The following is a 25,437-nucleotide window of genomic DNA, read 5'->3' on the forward strand; positions in this document are numbered from 1 at the left end:
TACGCAATTTTCGTCATCTGTTTGAAGAAACGTACATACGACAACAAGAAGAGAAAGCCGAGAAAAGCAAACCCATTGACAAAAGGGACCTGTAAGTACGCCATGGGAAGATTCGAAGCTATTCGCTATCTATGTGTAAGAGGCTAAAACAAACAGTGTCGTTTGTCACGCGTTGACCTCCTTACCAACCATTTATCTATTCATTTCGTCTTCTTCCCTTCACCTTCGGTTACTCGACAGTCTAATGAGAAATGCCGTTTCTATTCGCCAAAAATTATAGTAGGTATACACATTTTTAATACACTCTCGTAGAGAGCAAAGATAATTTCGAATCATTTTCTTATGTGCGTTCTCTCTCGCTATGTTATTCGTGTTTTACTCGTTAATGCAAAAACCACTGAAAAATATATACTTTATCGATATAATGTCGGAAGTCAGAGATAACATTTATTTATGAATTTTCCAACATTTTTACTGCACGTTTAAAGCTATAAAACTTGTGGGGCAAAAAAATTTTTTTAACTTCGATGACTCTCAATATAACCATGAGTGGTCACAGCTTTGAACGCTTGTAAAACGCACGTTCAAATTATTTTTCACTAGCTTTTATAAAATTCAGAGAATTTACGAACACACACATTCCTTTTGCGAGAAAAATGCGCTTGGCTTACTTCGCGAAACATCACAAACGCGAAATATTTGCGCGTATCTAAAAAAAAAAAAAAAAAAACAGTCGATTCATGCTCCCTTTTTCGCCTTGCCAGCTTTAATAAGGGAAAATGGAAAAAAAGAGGGAGCGGTCTGAGATTAATTACGAACGACCGACTTTTTATTTCCGTAAATTGGCGCGACCGCGTCCGCTGTTTTAACGGCGCCTCGAGCAAAATCACAAATCTTGGAAATTAATTAAAATAAAAATGGAACATTCATATTTTTACACATTCTTTTAATTGATAACCCAAACGACTATTATTAAGACTACTATTATTGATCTTTTTTTTTTTTTATTATTAGTTTTATATATGAAAGTATCGTATGTACTTACACAGAAAAATATTAATTACTATTTTAAATAATATTTTAACATTTTATATATTTTTAAATTATTTTAGCGCTCTTGTCTTTTGTTGTCTTTTTTTTTTAAATAATATTATCTACGATATAATTACTAGCAATTAATAAGTTTTTCCGTGCAAGAAATTATAAATAACATATCTAACATATACAAAAGTTGAATTACATCATTTTTAAAATTATTATTATTTAATCTATACGTTTTTTCCAATGCATTTTATATTATATCATGTAGTGTACTTATATTCCGTAATTAATGATAATACGTGAGCGCTCAAAGTGACCTCGGCGACCACGAGTCTAGACGCTCATTATCGATGAGCTATCACATAGAAAATGACTGCTAATAGCTAATATAGCATCTTAAATTTTTACAATATCTTTATTAAGTTAATCATATAAACCGTAGAGCTATAATTACATGATAACTATTACACGAATCACTGGAGCGAAATATAAGAAGAATTATCTGTGTAAATTAATTTGAGTTAATAACGAATGAAAATGTAGTTCGTTACGTCTTCATTATTGGCGCTGAATAATTTTTAATCTGATAAGTGGCCAGTCTTTACTTCTATCGAATCGACAATAAATTTTCCTCCATCTTCTCGCCATAAACAGCGAGCGAGAAGAACAATTCCTTCCTCTTCGTCATAATGAATAAACCGTAACGAACAATTACGCAAGAGTAATTTCTTAAATTACGAGGAAAATTCCAATTAGATAGTCTCGCAGTAGCAGTTCAATAAAGATATTGCGGTAATTGATTAGCATCGACTTTGGGTCTTTAAACTTTGTATTCATTGAGCCGAGAGCTACCCTCGCATTGATTATAATAACTGCCGAATTCATTGGCTACATCATAAATTTACCGATACTTAGGTAACAAGAATACCAAAATTTGCGGAAGTTTTCGAAATAAATATCAATGTGTAATCAGGTGAGTACATGTTATAAATCATATATTATCTATAATAATATTTTCATAGTATATCGATGCTTAGTTATATTTCAAGAGAATAAATCAAAACTTGGCGATAGAAAACATGCCACGCGCGATTTTCTTGATTTTTCGAATAAAACATGAAGAAATTTGGATTTTTTTTTTTTTTTATATGTACTAATACATTTTTTCTATATAAAATTTTATTTTGGTAATATATAAAAAAATCGTACAATTACAGTTTTAGGACGCTATATTTGTTCTATTTCTGTTTTTATTCGCCGAATCGCATTTGCATCCTAACAACTCCAACGTCGCGTAAAATCATGAGAGTACGGACTTGCGCGGACTATTTGCGGAAGTTATGGTACCTCCGGATATACGAAAATACAGGAGAAACATAACAAGCAGTAGTTTCGTCGACGCGATGAAAAAATGCCACGAGACTGCAGAGGAGGAAAGAGGAGGGAGTTACTGAACTTTTACCGAAGTAGCTTCTGTCTATGTACCCCACCGACGACGACGACGACAAATGTTACCCCGAGGCGCTACGAGAGTCCAGGATAAATATATTTTTCACGCATCCTCTCTTACGCAAAGTGATGAACTTATTACGTTGAGCGATAGCGCGTTTTCCAGGCATTGCGCGATATCCATCGCGAAAAATAACATATTGGCGGCTTTTCGCGGAATCCGTCGATATAAATTTAGACAAATAACAAGTCATCGAGAAATAAGATGTCACCGCGCATTTCCGTTACTATACTTTATCCTCGAGGATATTTTTAGCTTTAGTAAAATATATCTTTTGTAAAAAAAAAAAAAGAAAGAAAAATGACCGCGCATGATCATACTATAAATTTTGAAGCTCAGTATTGATCGTTCGTCCTTTTCTTATATATTTTTTACGTTATTTTTATGTATTATATTATTTCCAAGTTTTTATGCATACGAAGAGGGAGCTACGGAATACTACTAGATGTATTCTAGCAAAAAAAATCTGAGAAGAAACTACACTTTTTCTACGTATGCTCCAAGTTAAACTTTGCATAGTATCGTAAAATGTTCGGTGTTTATATAAAAGTTCCCAGGGACTTAATTTTCCATGAGGTTTTATTTCTCGAAATAGTCTCTCTCTACACTGTACATTGAATACTCTATGAGAGATGCCAAGTTTCAAGAAGTAGAAAGGAAATGCCTTCATCCGCACGTTCAACGATATAGAAACCGCGTCGCTGAAAGTATATTAGATTCCCTCGAAGATAAACAATTGGCGATATCGGGAGATAGGTATCGAGGAAACAAATATCACGCATCATGACTGAAACTATCGCGAGACATCAAGATAGAATTTGAAATATGCTTTTAATTATGTTGCGTGATCGATATCAAAAAAAGTCAGATATAAATATCGCAAGACAATTTATTCAACGCAGCAAACTACACAGTATATATATCGTACGGTTTTATATAGCGTGATGAGAAGCATCGATCATAATTTGTATCTCGCCGATTTCGCTCGATCTACTTTAGAAGAATAAATTTTTCACGCTTGAGTAGATTTGCAGCGCTCCTGTCATTCGCGATTAATGATTACATTTATAACGTTGCGCATTAAAAATACAATATTATTGCAAAACCAGAGACAATAATCTCTTTTACATTTGTATTAATTCGAATAGAAAGCTTGGGAGCAAATCGATGAATATAATTTTCGATGGCGCGCATGTTTTTCTTCCGCATTCTCCCACCTCTATCACGTTTTCGATCAAATACATTATGTCGAAATTATATATGCTTTGTAATGCAATTGGCTTAATTCATTAATAAATCATGCGTGTAATGTTTGATCCAAATAAGTTAAACGAAGCATGAGCTAACAACGCAGCCTGACGATATACGAGCGATTATTAATATCCCATGATTATTAGCACCATGATTATTCAAGGGAATGAATCGTCGTTTCCCGAATTTGCAGGGTCACGTTCAACGTTATTTTCACAAATGTGGCTATACGTTCGATCAGAGGCGCGAATTTAATATCATGTACGTGTAATATCATATGCGTGCACTCGAGATTTGTTAATAATGATTATATAATATTATGATTACATATAATATTGATTATATATAACATGATTTTATATAATATTGATAATAACAAGGCGTACGTCGTTTTAGCGAATATTAAAGATACAAACATCGGCAAACATTACATATATTCATATACATTAGCTATCGAACCATGATGCATTTAGCCTGCAGCATTAGGTTTGTAAACGACTAACCAATTGCATACCGGCATATTATGTTAACCAGTTGTCTATGTAAACTCGCTGAATCGGGAATTCGGAATTCACGTGTTAAGAAGACAAAATAACATGATATTTCGATATAATATAGTTTCCATGTACAAAAAATCTTGTATATCTTGATAAAAAGGAAGGAAGAAGAATTGTCACGATAATACACGCGAATAATAAAATTTATAGAGGCAATAATAAATATCGTAACTATCGAAAGCGCGTTATTGCAAATTAATCTGAGGGATTGAAAGAATATTTCTTAACTTTAATGCTATACAAACAGCGTCAACGTGCGAATTCGAAGAGCACGAGGTATTTACGTCGAGCTGGTATTTAATGACGAGAAGAAGTTCGTAAGTTACAGGGCTAAACTTGCTGTTGCACGCCGACCTGTGTGCAGGACTTTTCGCCGGATTACCGATTAAAAGTTTAACAGGCCGAACTTTTCAGCGACTTCGCACAAAGCGGACCAAGTCGAGCGGGGCGCCGGTTGTGCCGTTCTAAGGGAAGATGTTTTAAAAGCTGATTATGCATCGCGCGCGGTAACAAGTATCGATTCGTTTCAACAGATTCCACGAGCGAATTATTGGGCCGAGCGTTTTCTCCTATCGTTAGAGAAAAGAGGAGCGTTCTCTTCGCGTTCCTTTTGTCGAAAAAGTATTAACCGAACCGAGGAACTTCATGAAAGTAAAACACGCGTGTGCGATCCCACGTTACGAAAGAGCCGCATAATATTAGCATACCCCTTCGCACACGAAACGTATCTCTACGATAAAGTATGTCGAATATCGCGCGACCAAAGAATGAGCGAGAAGGAGATTAATGGAATTCTTAAGTTCGCCCAAATATATTCGTCTCCTTTCCTCCACTCTGTCTTATCCATCGTATCAATCGACACGTATAATACTACTCTTCGCGTTATAAGCGTATGCATATCGCTTAAAGTTTATGACGTATCACACGTGTTGCACAAATTCATAAAAATATTTTACTTTATCGCGTCTCCCGGATTATACATTTAGTATATTTTTTTGAGAGAAAAAAAGCTTTGTTTTCAAAAAAACATTCGTCGTCGTCGTCATCCGGGCATGACCATGTCGCGCGCGGGAGAAAATAAGTCAGCGAGAAAGAAGCTGAAATATTATCTTTTAAAAGCGCAGACATTAAGAACGTTATGAAGTTATGTAACAAAGGAGAAGTTTAGGTGCCAAGAATATTAAGTTCTCCTAGCGAGGTGAGCGCTTGAAAAAAAAAAAAGAAAAAAAGAAAAAAAGGGGAAAAAAGAAAAAAATGAAAGGATGTCGGAGAAAGAGAGAGAAAAATTAAAGCCGAACGTTGAAGGAACGGTGAGATATATTTCTCCGAAGGTGGACGGATGAACAAAACTGAGACAATATTTGCATATTTATCTGGGAAACGCGATTCTCCACGCACTCCGCGAAATGAGGCCGTGGGCTCTTTCGCCGCAATATCGGCAAACGTCAGGAGGAGAACGAAACAATGAAAGCGCTTTGCGAACGGGAGGAAGAGATATTTCGATAGTATCGTCTTATGTATGTCCAGAAGAAATTTCTGAGTGAAAACAGCGAAGCCATTTCCGACGACCGTTCCTAGTCTCACGGTTCTGTAAGAACGAAGCTGTCCCCGTTACAGTCTTTCTTCTCATCTGCATTTCGCTTTTATATATATTTTCTTTCTCTTTATTTCCGCACCGTCTTTACATATAGCGAGGCGAGGCAGAAGGAAGAAAAGCACTTTGCTTGTACAAGATATTTCTCTTTATGTACACTTAAGATGTAAAAATTTCAACGGTTATTTACAACTGATTGGTAAATAATACTTCGAAGCCATTATTGTGTATCTGAGCGAATTATAACGTAATACGGTTAATTGGATTTAAATATTTGATGAAAAATTTGCTAATATGTGCGAGATACACAAATTCAATAATATAGTATAAAAAATAAAGTTATCAAGATAATACTTGATTAAATTTCTCTTTCTCTTTTTCTCTCTACACAGAATATACACTACTAATGCGAGATACGTGAACGTGAACTTGTTTCAAAGCGATGTAAATGTCTATGTCATATTTTGGATAACCTTAAATGCGCGACAAAATTTCAAATGATATATATATATATAACTTATATTACAAAAATAAAAATAATCTATTTTTAACTATTTCATTAAAAAAAAATGACAAATCGTCAACTTATGTGCCCTACTAATATAGAGTCGACATACGACCAAGTATTGCACGAGATTGACAATAATATTTTATCTATTAAATTACCCAAGGATCGACATCGTATTCAAGCTGTGAATGAAAAATCTGTGGATGGAAATGCCGAACCTGTCATCGATGTTAATTGTTTGGACAAATATGGTAAAATATATATCAGTTATTTATGATTATACAGGGTGTATCTGAAATGATGCACTAAATTTTAGGAGCGTATTCTAGAGATCAAAATAAGACTTTTTTTTTCTTATGAAAATGGGTCCCCCTCCGAGTTAAAATTTAAAAATGTGTGAAAATGACCAAACACTCGCAACGCAAATTAATTTATCTCAAGAGAGGGTAATAGGTAACGTCAAAACCAAGATCAAATAATAAGGCAATCCATAAATAACAAGTTCGGTCATTGTAAGTACAGACGAAAAGCATTCATTGTTAAGAACTTACGGCTAAAGTACGGACATTTTCTGCTTTCAATTTGACTGCGGTTATTCGGCGATAAAAGTGGTTTACTTTATCTATCATAATTTACTGGGCTATATCAAATTTCAATCTTCTGCCATTTTTTTTCTTAATACAGCCAATTTTTAATTTTTTTCCCAAACTTTAGGGGCCTCTAGCTCGGAAGGGGGTTCTCATTTGCGGACCCTTCTCGTTCATAGGGAAAAAAGTCTTATTTTGACCTCTAGAATATGCTCCTAATGTTTAGTGCACCATTTCAGATATATCCCTGTATATTATTAATATGTATTGATTAATTTCTTATTATTTATCTTAATATTAATTAATTAGTCACTATTATAAGTTACTACATCGATAATAACAATATTTATATAAAATGGAATTATATATTATATTTAAATATGTATGTAATTACACATACACACATACACACACACACACACACACACACACACACACACACACACACACACACACACAAGCGTGTTATAATATATTAAATTTATTATAAGATATATTTCTCTCTATACAAGGCAGGACATGCAAGAAAGGCTGTCCAAAAGTCCATGTAATACATAATAAAACGCCTATCCCGAAAAAACCTGAGGAAGAATTATTATTACTAAGAACAACAAGGCAAATTACTCCCATTGATGAAATGACACACAGTCTTGAGGTGGAATTTAAGTCACCACGAAATTATATCCCATTACCAGATCCAGGTCCTCCCCCACCCATAATTATTCCGAAAGAATCTATTATTGAGAAGAAGCTTGAAGATAAAAGCAAGAAAAAGCAAGAAAAAATAAGTAAAAGCAAGAACAAAAAGAGAAAGAATAAAAAATAAACATCGAGCAAATTTTTCAAAGACATCATCTATGCAAGAAATATTTTACTTGAAAGTGTAGAGAAAATCTATAAGAAAATTCTTAATTTGTTTACAATAACAAAAAAAAAACCAGCCAATTAATAATATTAAATCACGCAAAAAAAAAAATTTTTTTGGCTATTTTAATTTCGAAAAGTATGTTTAAGGATTCACTCAAAATATATATATATATAATAAAAATACGTTATTACTCAGTTTCAAAGATATCACACTGAAAAAAAAATATACTAAATCCAAGTAAATTTTTTTTTTATTGAAAACTATTATTTATTCAAATATTTGCTTATTTCAAAGGTTTTCTTTATTTTAATAAATAATTTTTTATCTTCAAATAAATGTATTTTTATATTAAAATTTTAAATAATTGATGTTAAAAATAATAATTTTTATTACATGCAAATAATAATTTATTCAATATAATAAAACATTTTTAAAAACAAAGTATATATTTATTTAAGTAAAAAAATCAATATTAACAAAATATATTTATTTGATCAAAAAAAATTTTATTTTTAGTCTACGATAAAGTGTACATATGTATATACGCGACAATAATAATCACGGACAAAGCAATTTCATTTATGTCATCTATACTTTCGTCATTACTGCGTCGTTAGGCACAAACGTCTTATAGATTTACGAGTTGCATGAAGCTAAAGCATTCGCCACTTTGTCGGAAACACAGAGGCAAGCGCGGAGTCGAATATAACAAAGTGATAAATCACTGGTGGTATTATATTCTTGCTCGTCTTGGGAAACAATAGATCATATCGCTTATACGGATACGCGCTGGTATTAAACCGTTTTTGGGACCCATTATCGCCCACCGTCCCCGTGACGGCGGTGACCTTTTTAAGCCGCGCTTTAAGTTTCCACCCTCTTGCCGATAAATCACGATGATTTTTACCTTGCGTGGTAAAGGAAACGCGAACACGGACGCGTTCAAAGGAAATCGGCTCCCCGATAAAGAGTTTGAAAAAGGAAAGATCTCCGCAAATATTCCATTAGTACGCGCACGGTAAGAAAGAGAGCCGGTGTATAGTATAAAGTATCACTCGATGCTCGTATTGCTTCCAAAGTAAGCCGAGGAATATGTGGTAACGGAAAGGAGAAATGTGAGATCAACGGAGAAATGTGAGAAAATCGATACGGATACCGTGACGAAGAGAGCTATTTTTCGGTACGTTGTAAAGTATTCATTGTCGTTTGACGTCGCGAAATCGGAGACTTCTTCGATGGTACAATTTTAGAATATTTCTAGCTATATAAATATATTGTAGATATATATAAAAATAGAGAAAGAGCTTCTTATAAACCCCCCTTTACCTTTACTTTTCTCTTTCTTAAATCTATAATTTATAAATATTATAAATATTTAATATTTAATATAATTAATATTTATTAAATATTTGTATTTATTTATATTTATTAATAAATATTTAAATGTGATTCTACCAAAACCAATAGTTTTTGACTTTTATGTTTCTTATTTAGAATCTTATTCTGGAAAAGTAAAAAATGAGCTTTTCTAGCGCTCCCCAAGCTTCGTTTACTTTTGTTACGTGATACTTGCGCCTCTAGATTTTCGCGATTTGAGCTTTGAGTTTCATCCCCCTCGTGAATCACACGTACTTACGAGTGCTATGATTCGCGACAAAGAAAAAAAATGAGGGAAGAAAGCAAGGATATATAACAAGCGTGAGCCGATAAAAGATCGCGCGCGCCTGACGTTTTCGCAATGACGTAACGACTGATAGATCGTTGTCAGAGAAAGATGCTGTAGTTACTCGAAAATAGGATTACTGTACTGCTTCGGTTGGTCTTGGTGTGTAAAATACATATATCTATAATCGAGGGAAAGGTGGAATGATGAAATGCGCGTCATTTATCTCTGCGGGCCCAAAATACTCATACACGAAGAACGTCGGACGCGGTCGCGAAGTCGTAAAAGCCTGGCAACGACAAATGCATCCGCTTGTTCCGAAGGCGCGCGAGTACATGCACAAGTGTTGGTCTGTGCAGTGGATGGCTGTAATTGGACGCTGGTTACAGAATTCATTGCCGCGTTTAGAGCCTTAAACGGCCGACAGATAAATCACGATTAAACGTGGCCATTAATCTAAACTCTAAACATTCAACGCCATGTAAAACGACACGTGGGCATTGAAATCAACGAAAAAAAAAAAAATAAATAAATAAATAAAATAAAAGTACGCGAAATATTATCACTAGATCTACGGGAAAAAAAAAAATCCGATAATATTTTTTCAATATTTATTTAAAGCTACGTAGCTGCCCTTTCGCTTTCGCTATCTATTGATATCTCGGAAAATTCTAGGCGTTACGCGTAGAATTATTATATTTACTATTAATTCCGTTTGCAGCATTATCTCGTAAACCTCCCACGATATTCTCTCATAAACGTGCATAGGATTCTCTCATGTGCGCGTTGTATTCCGTAATATGCGTGCGTAACCATAATATGCGTGCATACCCGTAATCTGGTGCAAGCAGGGGCAGAAATTTCCGTTGCCACATTTAAGACCATCCTGACCATAACACGAACTGGCTGGGTATCGAATTCGACGTTGAGCAAAGCTGGTGGAACCGCAATTTACATGCGCCACGTACTGCCCTTAACGCATCATGGCTATAGTCTGGCTAATGGAGGGTCTTAGTACAAACGGAATTGATGATCGTGATACCAAAGGCCTAAATCTCCTAATATTCCTCGATGATAACGCATTTAAAATAGTTGAAAATTTTATTCACATATTTTTAAAATTAATTCTCTTAATAAAATTCGTGAAAATTTCAAATCGCCTAAGGTATCGACGTTTCTATAATTTTGTCAAAGAATAATCAATTCTAGATTTGCGATTAAAACTTAACGTGAATTTAAAACAAGAGTGTAAAATTTTAATAAAGGCTGTCATAGAGATATTTTAATGCACGGGATTTAAATATTATGTACAATTTGTCGTAATCTATCGTCGTGGTTGCTATTTTCATTGCAAAAAGCTGTAATAATATTATTTAGAGGAGTAGCGTAGAGTAGAGAACGGAGTGTAGAGAAATAATGAGATTTAGAAGCGTATAATCGCGACGATACAAAATAAAAGGCTTAATGAAAGCGTACTTAATGGACTCGTAAATATCATAAAAGTCTTTGTAACCTTTGTTTTCAATGCGGAAACAATTCATCCGTGTATTTCGGGCAAGCCGCTTACACGTTAACGAGTACCAAAGACAATAAGCATAATCGGAAATCTGATAGTGGCACCAAATGCGAAATCGGTACGCAAAATTATTCACGCGATTCGCTGGTCAAATACGCTCGAGTAACGAATGCGAACTCGCGACAGAAATGTATCATATAATTCCATCTAAATATATACAATATTATAGACAGAAATATAATATAGAGATTAATTGAAAGAATAATTAAATCGGATACTGTGTCATAATTAAATGCGGAATAGATAATAACTCGTTAACACACACACCGTCCATAGAAAGAAAGAAAATTTACGAGAATATTAAATTTCTTCAAGTCGATTTATATATATAATAACCGCTAACGCAAAAGTGCAATCATTTTTTAAAAGAAAAATCATACGTATAGATATTTATTTGTGTCTACTATTTTAGATTGTAATCTTTGACTATAGTCAAGTTTTATCATAAGAATAGGTAGTACATGTTATCGTAAATCACGGTTAATAATAGTAAATTGACAATTTTATCAATATCACGTTTGATTGTTTTCAATCCACTGCATTCTAAATATGAACCTATATGTATAGAATCGATTGGAGAAACGTAAAATTCAACGCTGCCGATCGTGAAAGCATTCGCGTGTTGTTTAAACGCTCTCTCTCTCTCTCTCTGACTTCTATCGTATAATTTAACAAGATTTAAATTTATTGCCCTGCACGCGGAATTGCTCGGATTTGTTGGAATTCAAATTTATTTAAAAGTCTTTTATGCTTTTCTAAGTATATTTATAAAAGAATACGTCCTCTCTCTCTCTTTCTCTCTCTCTCTCTCTCCCATTTAGCATATTTGATACATATTAAATAAATTATTTATACATATTAAATGAATTATTAAATAAAATTTTAATACATATCAAAAAGTTATTAATTTTAAATTACTTTCGCTTAAAAGATCTTTACGAAAAAAGTTCGAAAGAGACACTATTGTATTACTCTCTATTATTGTTTAAATAATTTTCTTCGACAATTCTGTACACGCAAAGAGCAAGCTTATGATCGAGTGTGGAGCGAATGCACATTTATATATGTCTTTTCGACACAGGAGGGAGCGAGAGAGCGCAGGGCAATTTCCGATTCTTTCGTAGATACATTGTATTCAGTGTTGCCGCGCGCGATAACCGACGTTATCCGGACACGTTGTGATTTTCCGCGGAAAATCAACCCGCCGCTGTTTCTCACCGCGTCGTGCCAAGAATACGCGACGAGAAGTCGACAGTTGACCGGAGCCGATGACGACGACGCCCGAAGAAAAAGAGAGAGACACACACACATATCGATGAAACGCGCAACGAAATTGATCTTATTTTCCGCTTTCGCGCACCTCCCCGTTATTTTCCGCCATCGTCGACGTGTATGTTTCTCGACGGTATTCGCAACACCAAGCGTATCGCCGATAAAATCGAATAATCGCTACGCGAATATCGCCTTGTATAATCGAGAAGATATATAGCGCCAAATAATATGCTTCTAGATGTAATGGAGAAAAATTATTATTCTTTAAAATATGTTTATCATTCATTTGTCAGATATCAAATAAAATTTAAATTTCTGAACAATTTTTAACTCTACGCGTAAAAAGAATTTTAAGATAACAAAATTATTGATAAAAATTATGCGCGAAAATGCGTTACTATGCGTTATATCATATGTTATTATCATTTATATAAATAAATACGATATCATTGGCTTCGTAAAGTCGATTTTCGTATACATATACCGTCGTTTTACCTCATTGTTCGGCACGACAAACGCGTGTCGTCCTCATTGTCGGTTATAGGACAATCCGCGGAATCGAGCGCGCGAAACGGATGGACAAGGATTCGGCTTTCGCGCCGAATATACGCATTTGCGCTTTCGCACCATAATAATACTGACGACGAGCAATCGGTAAACAGATTATAAAGCGCATTCGGCGAGTCGCGCGGGTGAGCACCAATTGTGTTCATTATTAACGTAATCAGATGTAGCTGAGCCATGCATGAATACGCCTGAACGCGAGCGGTTAACGTTAACGATCGCGTCCGCTGCCGATGGACCGGAGTCGTTAATACATCGCTCGATCGGATATAGTTCCCGATTGTACCATGCCTGGTAATGAGCTCCCGGCTATTATCTAAAAAATACCACGCTAATTCGCACCGCGTCGCGCCGACAAATCGAAAATTTTCCGACGGTTCGATAAATTGTATCAGCCCTGTTCGAAACGCAATTATTTCCCGCTAATGTAAGTATTAGTATGCGAAACGCGAATATTTCCGAATAATATTCAATTTGTAAAATGTACTGATGATCGAACGTCCAAATGTGAAACGCGAGGTATTTTTCGATTAAACATGAATAATTAATCGTATCGTGAGTGTGGAGAGAAAAATGCTAGAAATGACTATGTACCGTATTCTTTAAAGTTTAAATTGTTACATGAATTTTGCAATTCTTCGAAATATATTTTCAATGTCGTTTAAGAGAAATAAACTTGTTATTTTATTTTTTCCTGAATTGAGATATATATATATATATATGGACCGTTTATCTTGAAAGTGGTGCAAGTCCATTTTCTTTTGTTTCGAGAAAATTAAATGTTAGCAGATCTGACAATTAAAAAATATAGGTTAATTATGTGAAGTCTGGGAATGTTTGTACTAATTTATCGATATGTAATTTGATTATATAAATTTCTTTTAGGCGAATTTAACTAAAATAATATATATTTCCAGGCTGCAAATGGACTTACACCACTTTCGTCAATTGTAAATATCATTTAATTTCAATTTTGAAATAACAAATATCACTTAAAATATATTTCATATTAATCCAATTTTGTTTATAAATAATAACAAGAAATAAAATAGAATTAGTATTTTTTATTTTGAACGTTAATTATATTTATATATTGTTAAATTTAACACAAGATATTGGTATTATTAATTATTTATGCTCTTCATGTGGCAGTGTTTTGAAATATTCATGATGCACAGGAGGTATATAAGGTAATAGCTGCTGCATATCCTTATATTTTTCGTATGTAATAAGCCTGGCATCGTGATGGAAATTGGACTTACACCACTTTCATAATCAATGGTTACGCAATTTCTTTTACCGGCCAATTTTAAATTGAACAAAGCATTGGCATTTTTTAAGATATTAAATACTAACTAAGTTATAAACAAAAAGTTTACACTAAATTAAGCATAAATTACGTCATATCTCATTTTTTTTAAAAAAAGGACTTACACCACTTTCAAAATAAACGGTCCATATATGATATGGTATGATAACTATTAATTTAACTTTCTCCTATCTCGTATTCCCTTGTATTTTATATAGTACTACAAAATCGTCCGCAAATTTCGCGACAATAATACCGTGGTAGAATATATCAAAATTTCTCTCGCTCGCTTTAACATCCATCAGGTTAACTGTCTCGTCAGGTATCACGAGGCAAAGGAGAACGAACGATGCTTTCGATACTAAAAGGTATCTGTAACGTTCTAAGTAAGTGGACAATTGCTCGCTGTTGAAACTGTGGATCTTAGTGAGATTCTGGTTGGAGGCGGTTCGCCTTCGCCAATTGACAGAAAGGAGATTCCTCGCATCTTATGTGTACCGGGATATAAGCGTGATATAACCGCACTGTGAGTCTCTACGCTGCACGCTTTCTCGACACAAACCGCAAGAAAAGAGAGAGAGAGAGAGAGAGCGCGAGAAAGGAAGAGAGAGATAATCCTAAAGATGAGACTATTTGCATTTCTCGACACTTAAGATGCCGGGCGGTGGTTCGGCGCGTTATGCAAATCTTAATTCGCTTCTCGCTGGGAAAACTCGTAAAATTACCGTGCTTCTCCGCAATAAAGTCCCGAATTACTTGCACACGCTCCGCCACCCCTCCACATTCCGCGTACATAGCTCTACGCGATCGTTCCGAGCGCGCGTTTTCCGCTGCGTGAAGTTAACGACATCGTGTAGAGAAAAAAAAAAGAGGAACATAAAAGCACGGAAATAACGCTATCGCGCGCCGCCGAACGGTCGATAAACGTTCTCCCGCGGGTCCTATTCGCGGCCACTCGAGGGATGGATCTTGATTTTCCCACGCGCCGGTATATCATTAGCGCGTTATCGTTCAGCGCGTACGTCGAATGATCAATTAGCGCGTACTACGTATACACGGCGTGTACGTCTCGATGGTTATCAGATACGCGGTATAATTCGATCCGCTCAATTATCGTAACGGCGCGTGACCGCGCGCGAACGTCGCTAAAAATCATTCGACACATCGATATACACGTCCGTTCTCCCCGCCGCCTCCTAGTGACGCGCCATGTTCCTCCTGTCTATCCCATAATCGGCGTTCCCGAAAACGGACGAAAGCCGTATGTGACGCCAGTTACAAGGACGATTATTCATTCACTCGATAATTCATAATTCGCCCGTCAGCCTGCGATAGACCGCGCGCGAGTGACAGCCACCGCGTACGGTCGACAGGGAATACCCGGTATGTATATAATTTAGGTGATTTAAAGCGGGCGATAATACGGCGTCACATAGCTAAACAAATTGATTCAATGGCGAGGCTCGCGTAATTGCACGCGGAGAACAACCGCGATGTAAATACGATCGGACAAGGTGAAAGGGGGAAAGAGGAGAATCCCGTCCTCGTTATTTAACCGAGCCATCCTCATCGTGTCACATCGATGGTATTATATCCGATTAATTATACCCGGGGATTTCTCTCTGAGAATGTCCTTCGCATTGAATCTCGATGATAGATCCCTCAACCGTTCGATCGCCGCGTACAATAATTTTATCCATTGCACACATTTGCATAAATTTTGATCTACCTACATATTAAAAATTCTTGGAATAAAAATTACGTGCTCTTCGAGAGATTACATTATTTTCTTTAGTTGTAAAAAATTGATAATAGAATGATATAATAGCTGATTATTTGCAGTTTTCGATTATTAACTTCTAAATAAAATTTATATTAAAAATAGCTTTACGCGAACTAAGAAATACAGTGATTGTTAAAACTTACATTTATATTTTACACAATTTACAATCTACATATTTATTTAAAGAAAAAAAAAAAAAAAATTAACGTTCATTTAAAATTGAATATTAACTTCTCGAATGTACAAATCAAGCATGATTCGAAGTAACTTTCTGAATATGAATGGCAATAATCGAAGAGTCCATTATTAAAAGTTAAATCGTGAAATATACACACCATGTATCGTGTAAATATTTCATCTTTATTTTTACATCAATGGATTTAAAACACCTCCGTGCATTATTATATATTTAATATTCTGAAATAAATTTATAAATCACCGCACCGGGGACAGACACAATAGCCGGGGAAAAATGCGCGATGCCCTTATCGGCTTTTATGTCGCAGATAGGGGAAATTTGCGCGACCGTCGCCCTTAGGGAACTGAGATGCGGAGATGATACCTCGGATAAAGTCAGCTGTTAGCCTGTTGCGGGTAGCGTCGCGCCTAGAAATCCAGAGACGATGTATTCTCCCGAATCGATGCTACGATTAGATAATTCGTGTCGCCGCAACCGATTCGCCCCTGTCTCGGCCACACTTTAGTTATAGAAAGATATCACGAAAGAACACGAAGCCGATAAAATATATGTTTAGATAAACGGATGAATTCTCGAAAAATAATTATCTTCGAACGCTGCCTCCGGCAAATAAACGCGTCGCGTCGAAGAAAAATATATTTCAAAATTGGTAAAATTGTACATAATATAAAGGAAAATTCTGAATTATTTTATCTTGCTTCGGCAACATTAATTGAACGTGTTAATTAAAAAGATTTTGAGAATAAAATCTATATATGATTTAATCAGACTACAATCTAAGATATGCATTATTTGCGATATAACAATATAATATATTATTTTTAATATATATAAATCGTAGAAAGTTCAGTCATATAATTACATATAATACAGTGAATTATACATATTATATAAATAATTTCTAAAAAGCTCACTGAAATATATTATTGTTTGTGATATTATTGTTTTATAAATTATTATTAAGTTGTACATATATTACAGTGAATTGTACATATAAATAATTTCTAAAAAATTCACTGGTATATATTATTGTTATATCTTAATAAATTATTATTAAGTTGCATAAAACAACAGAAATATTATTTTACGCTAATACTACATTTTTCTTTACAATATATGTATTTAGTATTATATTAATTTATTGCACACGTTTACTCGAAAATAATTTGATATAGAACTTTGATTTGACTTTCACTGTAGAATAAGATTACATATATTGTATAATTAACAAGTTTTTACAATTCGTATTTACGCACATCGACATTATTACATTTACATTCACTCACATATTAGCAATGCCATGCTACCAACAATTTTTGAAATAAAAATTTCTTGCTAATTTATATATTTTTCTTGCAATATATTAAAATAGAAAAAATAATATACTAATTAAAAATTAATAATATATTTCTAGACTTGTTTTTAGTATATATATATATATATTATTTAAAATTTTATATATTTTATATATAAAAATATCTCTCTTTTTCTTTATTTAATATATATAATATCATATATTTTTATACAGCAAGACAAAAATTCTGCGATAATTTTCTGGTGTTTGGCCATTCGCTAATACGTCTTCCGTAATTATCGCAAATAATTAATTTACACAATTAATTTACTCACCAATGATTCACCACCTCGCCGTAATCGCTGCCGCTGGCTTTATCACAGCTGTCCCCCAATACTCGTTCGTACCGATGCAATTCGAGAAAAATGCGGCTAATTGGAATCGCACATTTTTATTAATACTTTCGAAACTCGCGACTTTTTTACTACGCGGCTAAATTACGATCACGCACTCGTTAATTATTAGTGCTCTGCGATACTCGCGGACTCACTTTGCACGACACTCCCGACGCGTGTTACATATAAACCGCGACTGATTACGATCGCGCACTCGCTAATTAACACTCGTCGATGCTTGGCGGCTCACTTCATGCGATACTTCGGACGCGCGTGTTACACGCGGCACGCATTCCCACCCAACTCGTGTATGTAAATAACGCGGGACGAGATGATGGCGCGTCAACTACAACCGTAGCCAAATAGTAACGAATTTAAAAAAAAAAGGAAAAAAAAACGAGATGTCTGTCCTACGTCACAATCAGCAACGTCACGGCGTAATTTCTCATGGCCGATGAAAGACGTAATTTGATATTTGGCGAACGTTGATTTTATGACACGAATTATAAAACATCCTAAACATGGCTGTCAAGTACTCGTTGACACTCGAGCAGAAAATCGCGACTAATTATGATCGCACACTCGTTAATTAATACTCTGCGACACTCCCGGACGAGCGTTAACACGCAACACGAAATTCCACGCGAATAAATAACGCGAAACGCGCGTCGACTAGAGCGTATTAACGTACTTCACCCATCCGCAACCGAATAGGAACAAATTCAAAAAGCAAGATGGCTATCCTACGTCAACAATCGCAACGGCACGGCATATAATTTCTCGTGGCCGATGAGAGACGTAATCTGATATTTGGCGAACGCTGATTGGCGCGATTTTACGGCACGAACTATAGCAAGCTATACATGATTTCTTACGATTATCAAGTATACTTGTTGACACTCGAGGGATTAATTACGATCGTACACTTGTTCGTCAAAATTCCGCGACACTCCTTGGTGCGTATTCTATCCGGCACGCACTCCGCGCAACAAATGACATAAGACACGACGATCGCGCGACGACCACGACGCGCTCGTGACCGTGGAAGATCTAAAAAATAAAACAACTCTTATGTTTATGTCAATAAACGCAAGATCGCAGCGCGATGTTTACGCTATAGTAATGTAAAAATTAGCGCCGACTAACATTGTTTAAATCTTACAAAGCAAATTAATGTGACAGATTATTTTCAGTTTTCTAATTTGCGTAGTAATATTAATCCCTATCATATGACAAACCGATAGCTTATCGCGCACGCGCACGTGTGCTCAATTAATACGTAGCAACGGCCTTAGTTCATATAACGACACTCCGATACTAATTAGTCGATTACTCACGGGATGTATATGTTCAAGTGTGTTAACGCGTTCCATTTGACGAATAAATAACACGAATATCATTTCGAATCGATCGCAAAGTAGATTTTCTTGTACATTTAAAAAATCGTAACGCGAGCAAATGTTTTCATTATTTATTAGGAATAAAAGATATTTTTATTATAAAGATAAAGATTATTCTCTTTATTATTATGGGCAAAAATATAGAAATTATTTTCGTTAACAGAGATAGATAATTAAACTTACGCAAATGTCAAAAAAAGAAACTTGTATATTTTACGAAAAGACGACGTGACATTACTTCTTCAAATTATAAACTACGACTGAACAGTCATTAACTACAAAGTCATGAGAATGTAAACAAATCAACTAGTTAATAACGCTATCTGTATGAGAGATAAAAGAAAAAAAAAACAACAAGACGGATATTTTTAATGTCAATTCAATACAAGATTACGATAAATAAAAACGAAAAGTTTTAAAGGAGAAGATATATTTGGTAAATTGAAAATCGTCATTTGTCTCCGCAATACGATATTTTCCATTATTATTACCATAAATAGGGAATTATATTTTTTTTCCATTGGTAATACAGATCTTCGTATTTTCGTTATTCACTGCCAGTACTAAAAATTTATAATTTACGTCTCACTATATAGATTTTCAGTAGATTGGATATCGGAACGCAGCCACTTTTAACAGCGATTGATAAATCATACCAACTGTTGAAATATATGTAATCATAAATTTTCTTTGCAACATATCTTACGTTCATTACTGTATATATTAATAAACTTTCATTTACACTATAAAAAGTAAATCAAAGAGAGATTCAAGTGTATACGAGATATAATATATATAATTCATTACATACAGCAATCAAAACAATTGCAAAATATTATTTGACAGAGACGATGGAAAAAATAAATAAATAAAGCATTTTCCTCTTTTAAAAATATATATTTTCGATTATATATATATATATATATATATATATATATATATATATATATATATATAAAAGACGATGTGAGAGAATAATAAATAATAAGGAAATGTTTTCTGCTTCTAGAAAGGGAGTATCTTTTATCTCAAAATAAAGAAATAAATAATAAATATATATATGTATATAATAAAATAAAATGTATTCGATTTTTCATATCTATAGAGAGAGAGAGAGAAAAGGTTATCGTACAGCGGGATTCTCTCAAGCACGTTCACCCATATCGCGAACGATAATTGACGATAATCGCATCGACATTTGCACCATCTGTGAAAGCTGTCTGTGAGTCGCGCGAGACGGTCAACACCCTTTCCGACATTTCCGTATCGTCGTCGTTGTTGAGGGAGGAAGGAGAGGGGAAGGGGAGGGGGGGAGGGAGGGAGAGAGACAGAGAGAGTGACATTGGCAACACTGACGATGCTCCTTTCCAGATGGTATCTTCAGTGACTAATTCGTGACGGGTCGGACGACAGTGAGGCAGAGTGCTCGAGCGATCCCAGTGCAATTCATGAAATGAGCATTTTTTAAGTGACGGTAAGCGTGCAGGAATGCATCGTCCGCGTTCTACACTGTCCTCCTCTGTTTCTCCTGGCAAGTCTCGCATCTCTCCCAATGCGTGCACTGTTTACTACGAAATGCAACGCCACGCATAGTACCCAGAGTCGACGACTCGTCGCTGATACTTGGTCGAACGATAATCCTCCTCGTGCTCTGCCGACAATAATACGTCGAGACGAAGCGTGAAGATGCTACGATAAATCTGTCTTACGTCTGTCCGCATGTTCGTTGCACGATTGTTGCGTCCGTTTTTATTTATATGTCGCTTCTTTCGCTTATCTAAAACGCGTTCGAGGCATCGCACCTTCGAAATTGTTACGAGTAAGATAAAAGTTACGAATATCGCGTATCTGGTTCTATGAAGGATATAATTGGATGACCAATGCCAATGATTATACAATATTAGCAATAATTGGATGACTAATATCAGTGATCTTACAATGTTCGCTTTCAGCAGAGGATAGCACTAACAATAAGTTAACACTTAATGTTATATTGCCAATAGCCTAAAAACTATTTCTGCTCTTCTCTTATTAAATTACATTTATGTGTTTTACGAGGGAGACATATATGCACTTATTAATTGTAATTAATTCTAAAATACTGAAAAAGATAGATATTCACTTAAAATAACATATTGAGAGATAACATTAAATTAAAAAGATAAAAGTTTAGCAAAGGACAACAGCTTAAACAGTAGCAGACAACAGTTTGCTCTCTCTTTTGTAAACATGAGTAATAATAATAACTGTCGATTAAAGTTTTTAAACTATACAATGTAATTATTGTAATTATTTTTAGGAAATAAGTAAAATTAATATTGAATTCAATAATCAATCAAGTTAATCAATTGATGAAATTAATACTCTGCAGAAAAATTTTTATATTTGAAACATCAAACATATATATTTTAAGAGATATAGAATATAATTTTATTACATATTTATCTCTTAATTTCATCAAAGTCTCTGATAAAATTTGCCCAAAAATTAAATTATGATGAGATTTCTCTTATTGATTAATTATATGTATAGAATCTTATCAAAGAAACTTAAAGTGATAAAGTATACAATATGTTATATTTTATATATTTTATGTTATATTCCATTATTTTTTGTAGATAATCCAAGAAACTACTTAGAGGGAAATAATAAAAACTATAAGTTGTACACTAAAAAATTGCATCATGACGGAATACAAGCTTGTAGTAGTTGGAGCTGGAGGTGTTGGAAAATCGGCGCTTACCATTCAACTGATACAGAATCACTTTGTTGATGAATATGATCCTACCATAGAAGATTCATATAGAAAACAAGTAAGCATACTATTTAACTTTATTTAATGTTTTATGAGAGTTTAAAATAACTTGTCATTCTCTATTGAAATATTCAAACTATTAATCTAGCCATAATCAATATGTCATAACGAAACATTAACTGTACGGTATGGTGATGCCTAAGTCTTTTTGAATCCAAATAGCGCAGTCTGCGCCAGAATCCTTTATTGTCCAAGAGCTAAAAAAATTTAACATTACAAATATAATATTTTCTTTCGTAGTCCATTAAATATACATATATTGTTGTTAAACAGGTAGTGATCGATGGTGAAACGTGCCTTCTAGATATATTAGATACAGCTGGACAAGAGGAATATAGTGCAATGAGAGATCAGTATATGAGAACAGGAGAAGGATTCTTGTTAGTCTTTGCTGTAAACTCTGCTAAAAGTTTTGAGGTAAGTATATTATATAAATAATTATATATATCTATCTGATTAACATTTTTAAGATAATTGTATTATGTGTTTAATAGGACATTGGAACATATAGGGAACAAATAAAACGAGTGAAAGATGCAGAGGAAGTGCCAATGGTATTAGTTGGAAATAAATGTGACCTTCAGCAATCTTGGGCAGTAAATATGACTCAAGCGAGAGAAGTCGCACGACAGTATGGTGTGCCATTTGTAGAAACTTCAGCGAAAACAAGGATGGGTGTAGATGATGCATTTTACACTTTGGTGAGTACACACAGATATCCTTGTTAGTATTACAAATTTCAATATGGCATGGAACTCATAATATTGTGTATTGAAAACTTTTATGTATTTATATATAGCAATATCACGTTTCTATAATATGTTTCACGTAAGATTTTGGGACAAATTTCGAAAGTGACGAAAATTCATTGTGCACGCATTTTAGGTCAGAGAAATACGGAAAGATAAAGAACGTACAGGTAAACCACCCGGTAGTAGCGGACATAAGAGACGTCGATGCTGTATTTTATAAATTCTTGGATAACACCAATATATATTTTCACTCAAAACTCTATTACAACGCAGAAATAGAATATGAGAAAAGCCTTACATTATGTTCACAGTGCACAAATATTTGCAGCTTACTCTAAAGTATAAATTGCAATAAATTGTAAAAAATTGCAAGCACATTTTTTCTATATATTGAGAGAAAAGAACAAATTATGTAATAGCTGTAATAGTTTTTACCATATATAGGGTTTATGTTTCATATAAGAAACATTTACCTTTTTAACAGTTTGCCCCAGGCAATTTTATTATATTGATATATTGAAGTATCTTAACCCTTGATTGAATGAAAGAAAAATGCTGATTTTCTTTGTTACATATGCTGATATTCATATTTGTCAATTTTTACTGTCATTTTTATACAGAGGATAATATAAAAATTTTATTACAGGGCACACAAATAAGCTATTAGTAACATGTGGCATAAAATGTAACATGTATATATTACTTTTTATCTTATAGATATTTAGTCGATATTAATAACACTTCACTTGTCGCACACTAATGGATTTTAATCAAACAGCAATATTATAATATGTTAGTAAAGTAAAATTTAATCGCTGTATAAACTGTTTTATAATTTATGAATTAAGTTTTTTGATCAATTGCCATTTTTTATTGTGAATATTTGCTAAGCAAATAAAACTATCATTCTAAAGCGGAAAAAGAAGCTTTGAGTCGCAGAAAAGATATTACAAACTTAATTCATTATGTGCTGTGATTAGATATTCTTAAGTACATCAGGTTAGTTAAGGTGTTACTGTGTGATTAAGCCTGCGTTCCGATATTCATATCAGTACTGAAAATCTATAATTTACGTCATGTATACTATAGATTTTCAGTACTGGCAGTGAATATCGGAATGCAGCCTGTTTGCAATTTTTATATATATAAATAGTACTTTATTTAGTAGCTATATAAGAGAATATACGCGCGCAAATATATAGATGTATCCTATAAGGAACTTGCTTTTTTTGGAAATAGATTTATCAAATTATGTGAGTAAAATTGTACAACAATATCGAAATAAACTCGCGAAATCGATTGCTAAATTTGGACAGAATATCGCTTTCTTGTATTAATTTCTCTGTATTAATGCTACCTACATATTATTAACCAAAGGCTTAAATATTCAACTAATTACATTTATTTCTAGAGATAATGAATTTATTGCAAGAAAGCTATATTTGCTATAATTACAGATAGCATATGCATATAACGCTGTATCTTTCTCTAGTTTATATAAAAATCTACATATACTTAAAATTATAATCTTCTTTTAAACTTTAAAAGAAAAATAAAAGATGGACACTGCTATTGGACAAAGTTAAGATAGCGAGAAAAATTCTTACATTTCTGCTTCTTTAATAATTTGCTAATTCATTATATCATAGATAATAGAATAATTCATTAAAATAATTACGATTTATTGCAACATACTCATAATTTAATAAATAAAATTATTATAAACGACGAATACTATCGATAGTAATATGGTACTCAAGTTAATTGAGTTTTTTTCCTGACAATAAAATAATTTCGACATACAATGAATTTATTCTTTACAATCAACATACAACGTAAATATTAATGGTTAAGTTTTATAATATGTTCAAGGAACAATCAAGGGTTAAATCCTTCGTTAAATAATGCAAACATTACAAATTTCCATATTCTCGTATACATGTAATATTTTTTAATATTAATGTATACAAACGCGCATATTCTCGTATACGTATGTAATATTTTTTAAATTAATGTTTTCAGCTAATGAGGAAATGTGTATGTATGTGTCTATATAAGTACACACACATAATATAGAGATACTACACATACAATTCAATTTCACACAATAAAACTTTGTATAAAACCTGTTTGTTATATAGCATTCACTTGTCGAATGCTTGCCTATAAGATCATTATGGCTCATGTACATGCACTATTGTAATATTAATTATATAAAATCATTTTTGTAATTTCATCTAACAATATATTGTCATTGATACGTGAATATTTATATAGAAATAAATCATTCATATATTATAATATAACTCAATGATATTCATGTTTCAGCTATATTACAGTCGAAATTCGTAAATCAAAAACTTTATGTATAAAGTTCGATTATATTTGTTAAAATTCTTTATAAAAATGTATTAAGGTATACATATATAGATATATAAACTTATCTTCAATATATTTTATCTCCCATCTGATATATGATATGTGAAAATGTTCATAATA

The 25,437-nt window shown here is 33.6% G+C and overlaps 1 protein-coding gene and 1 long non-coding RNA gene across 2 annotated transcripts in view; one reads left to right on the forward strand and one right to left on the reverse strand.

The window, feature by feature from the left end:
* LOC138935354 (uncharacterized) overlaps window positions 1–19,619 on the reverse strand; it is a 236,201-nt gene extending 216,582 nt beyond the window's left edge. Inside the window, exons 1-2 of the long non-coding RNA XR_011447235.1 lie at window positions 19,555–19,619; window positions 17,912–19,021 (exon numbers count right to left, since the gene is read on the reverse strand). This is a non-coding gene — a long non-coding RNA (uncharacterized lncRNA). The remainder of the gene's footprint in view (window positions 1–17,911; window positions 19,022–19,554) is intronic.
* A 1,099-nt stretch (window positions 19,620–20,718) lies between these two features.
* Ras85d (ras-like protein 1) lies at window positions 20,719–25,409 on the forward strand. Its single transcript, XM_070299825.1, has 5 exons — window positions 20,719–20,845; window positions 21,990–22,184; window positions 22,460–22,603; window positions 22,681–22,887; window positions 23,072–25,409. Exons 2-5 carry the CDS (start codon window positions 22,056–22,058, stop codon window positions 23,156–23,158), a joined length of 567 nt encoding a protein of 188 aa, XP_070155926.1. The 5' UTR covers window positions 20,719–20,845; window positions 21,990–22,055; the 3' UTR covers window positions 23,159–25,409.
* Window positions 25,410–25,437: the final 28 nt, after the last annotated feature.

Source organism: Polyergus mexicanus, unplaced genomic scaffold, assembly GCF_030449975.1.
Source record: "Polyergus mexicanus isolate NDT 795.1 unplaced genomic scaffold, iyPolMexi1.0 SCAF_8, whole genome shotgun sequence".
NCBI classification, from domain to species: Eukaryota; Metazoa; Arthropoda; class Insecta; order Hymenoptera; family Formicidae; genus Polyergus; species Polyergus mexicanus.

Coding starts and splice junctions, on each gene's coding strand:
- Ras85d (XM_070299825.1), top strand. CDS start 22,056: ATGACGGAATACAAGCTTGTAGTAGTTGGAGCTGGAGGTGTTGGAAAA. Junction 22,185..22,459: donor AAGATTCATATAGAAAACAA/GTAAGCATACTA, acceptor GTTGTTAAACAG/GTAGTGATCGATGGTGAAAC. Junction 22,888..23,071: donor ATGATGCATTTTACACTTTG/GTGAGTACACAC, acceptor CACGCATTTTAG/GTCAGAGAAATACGGAAAGA.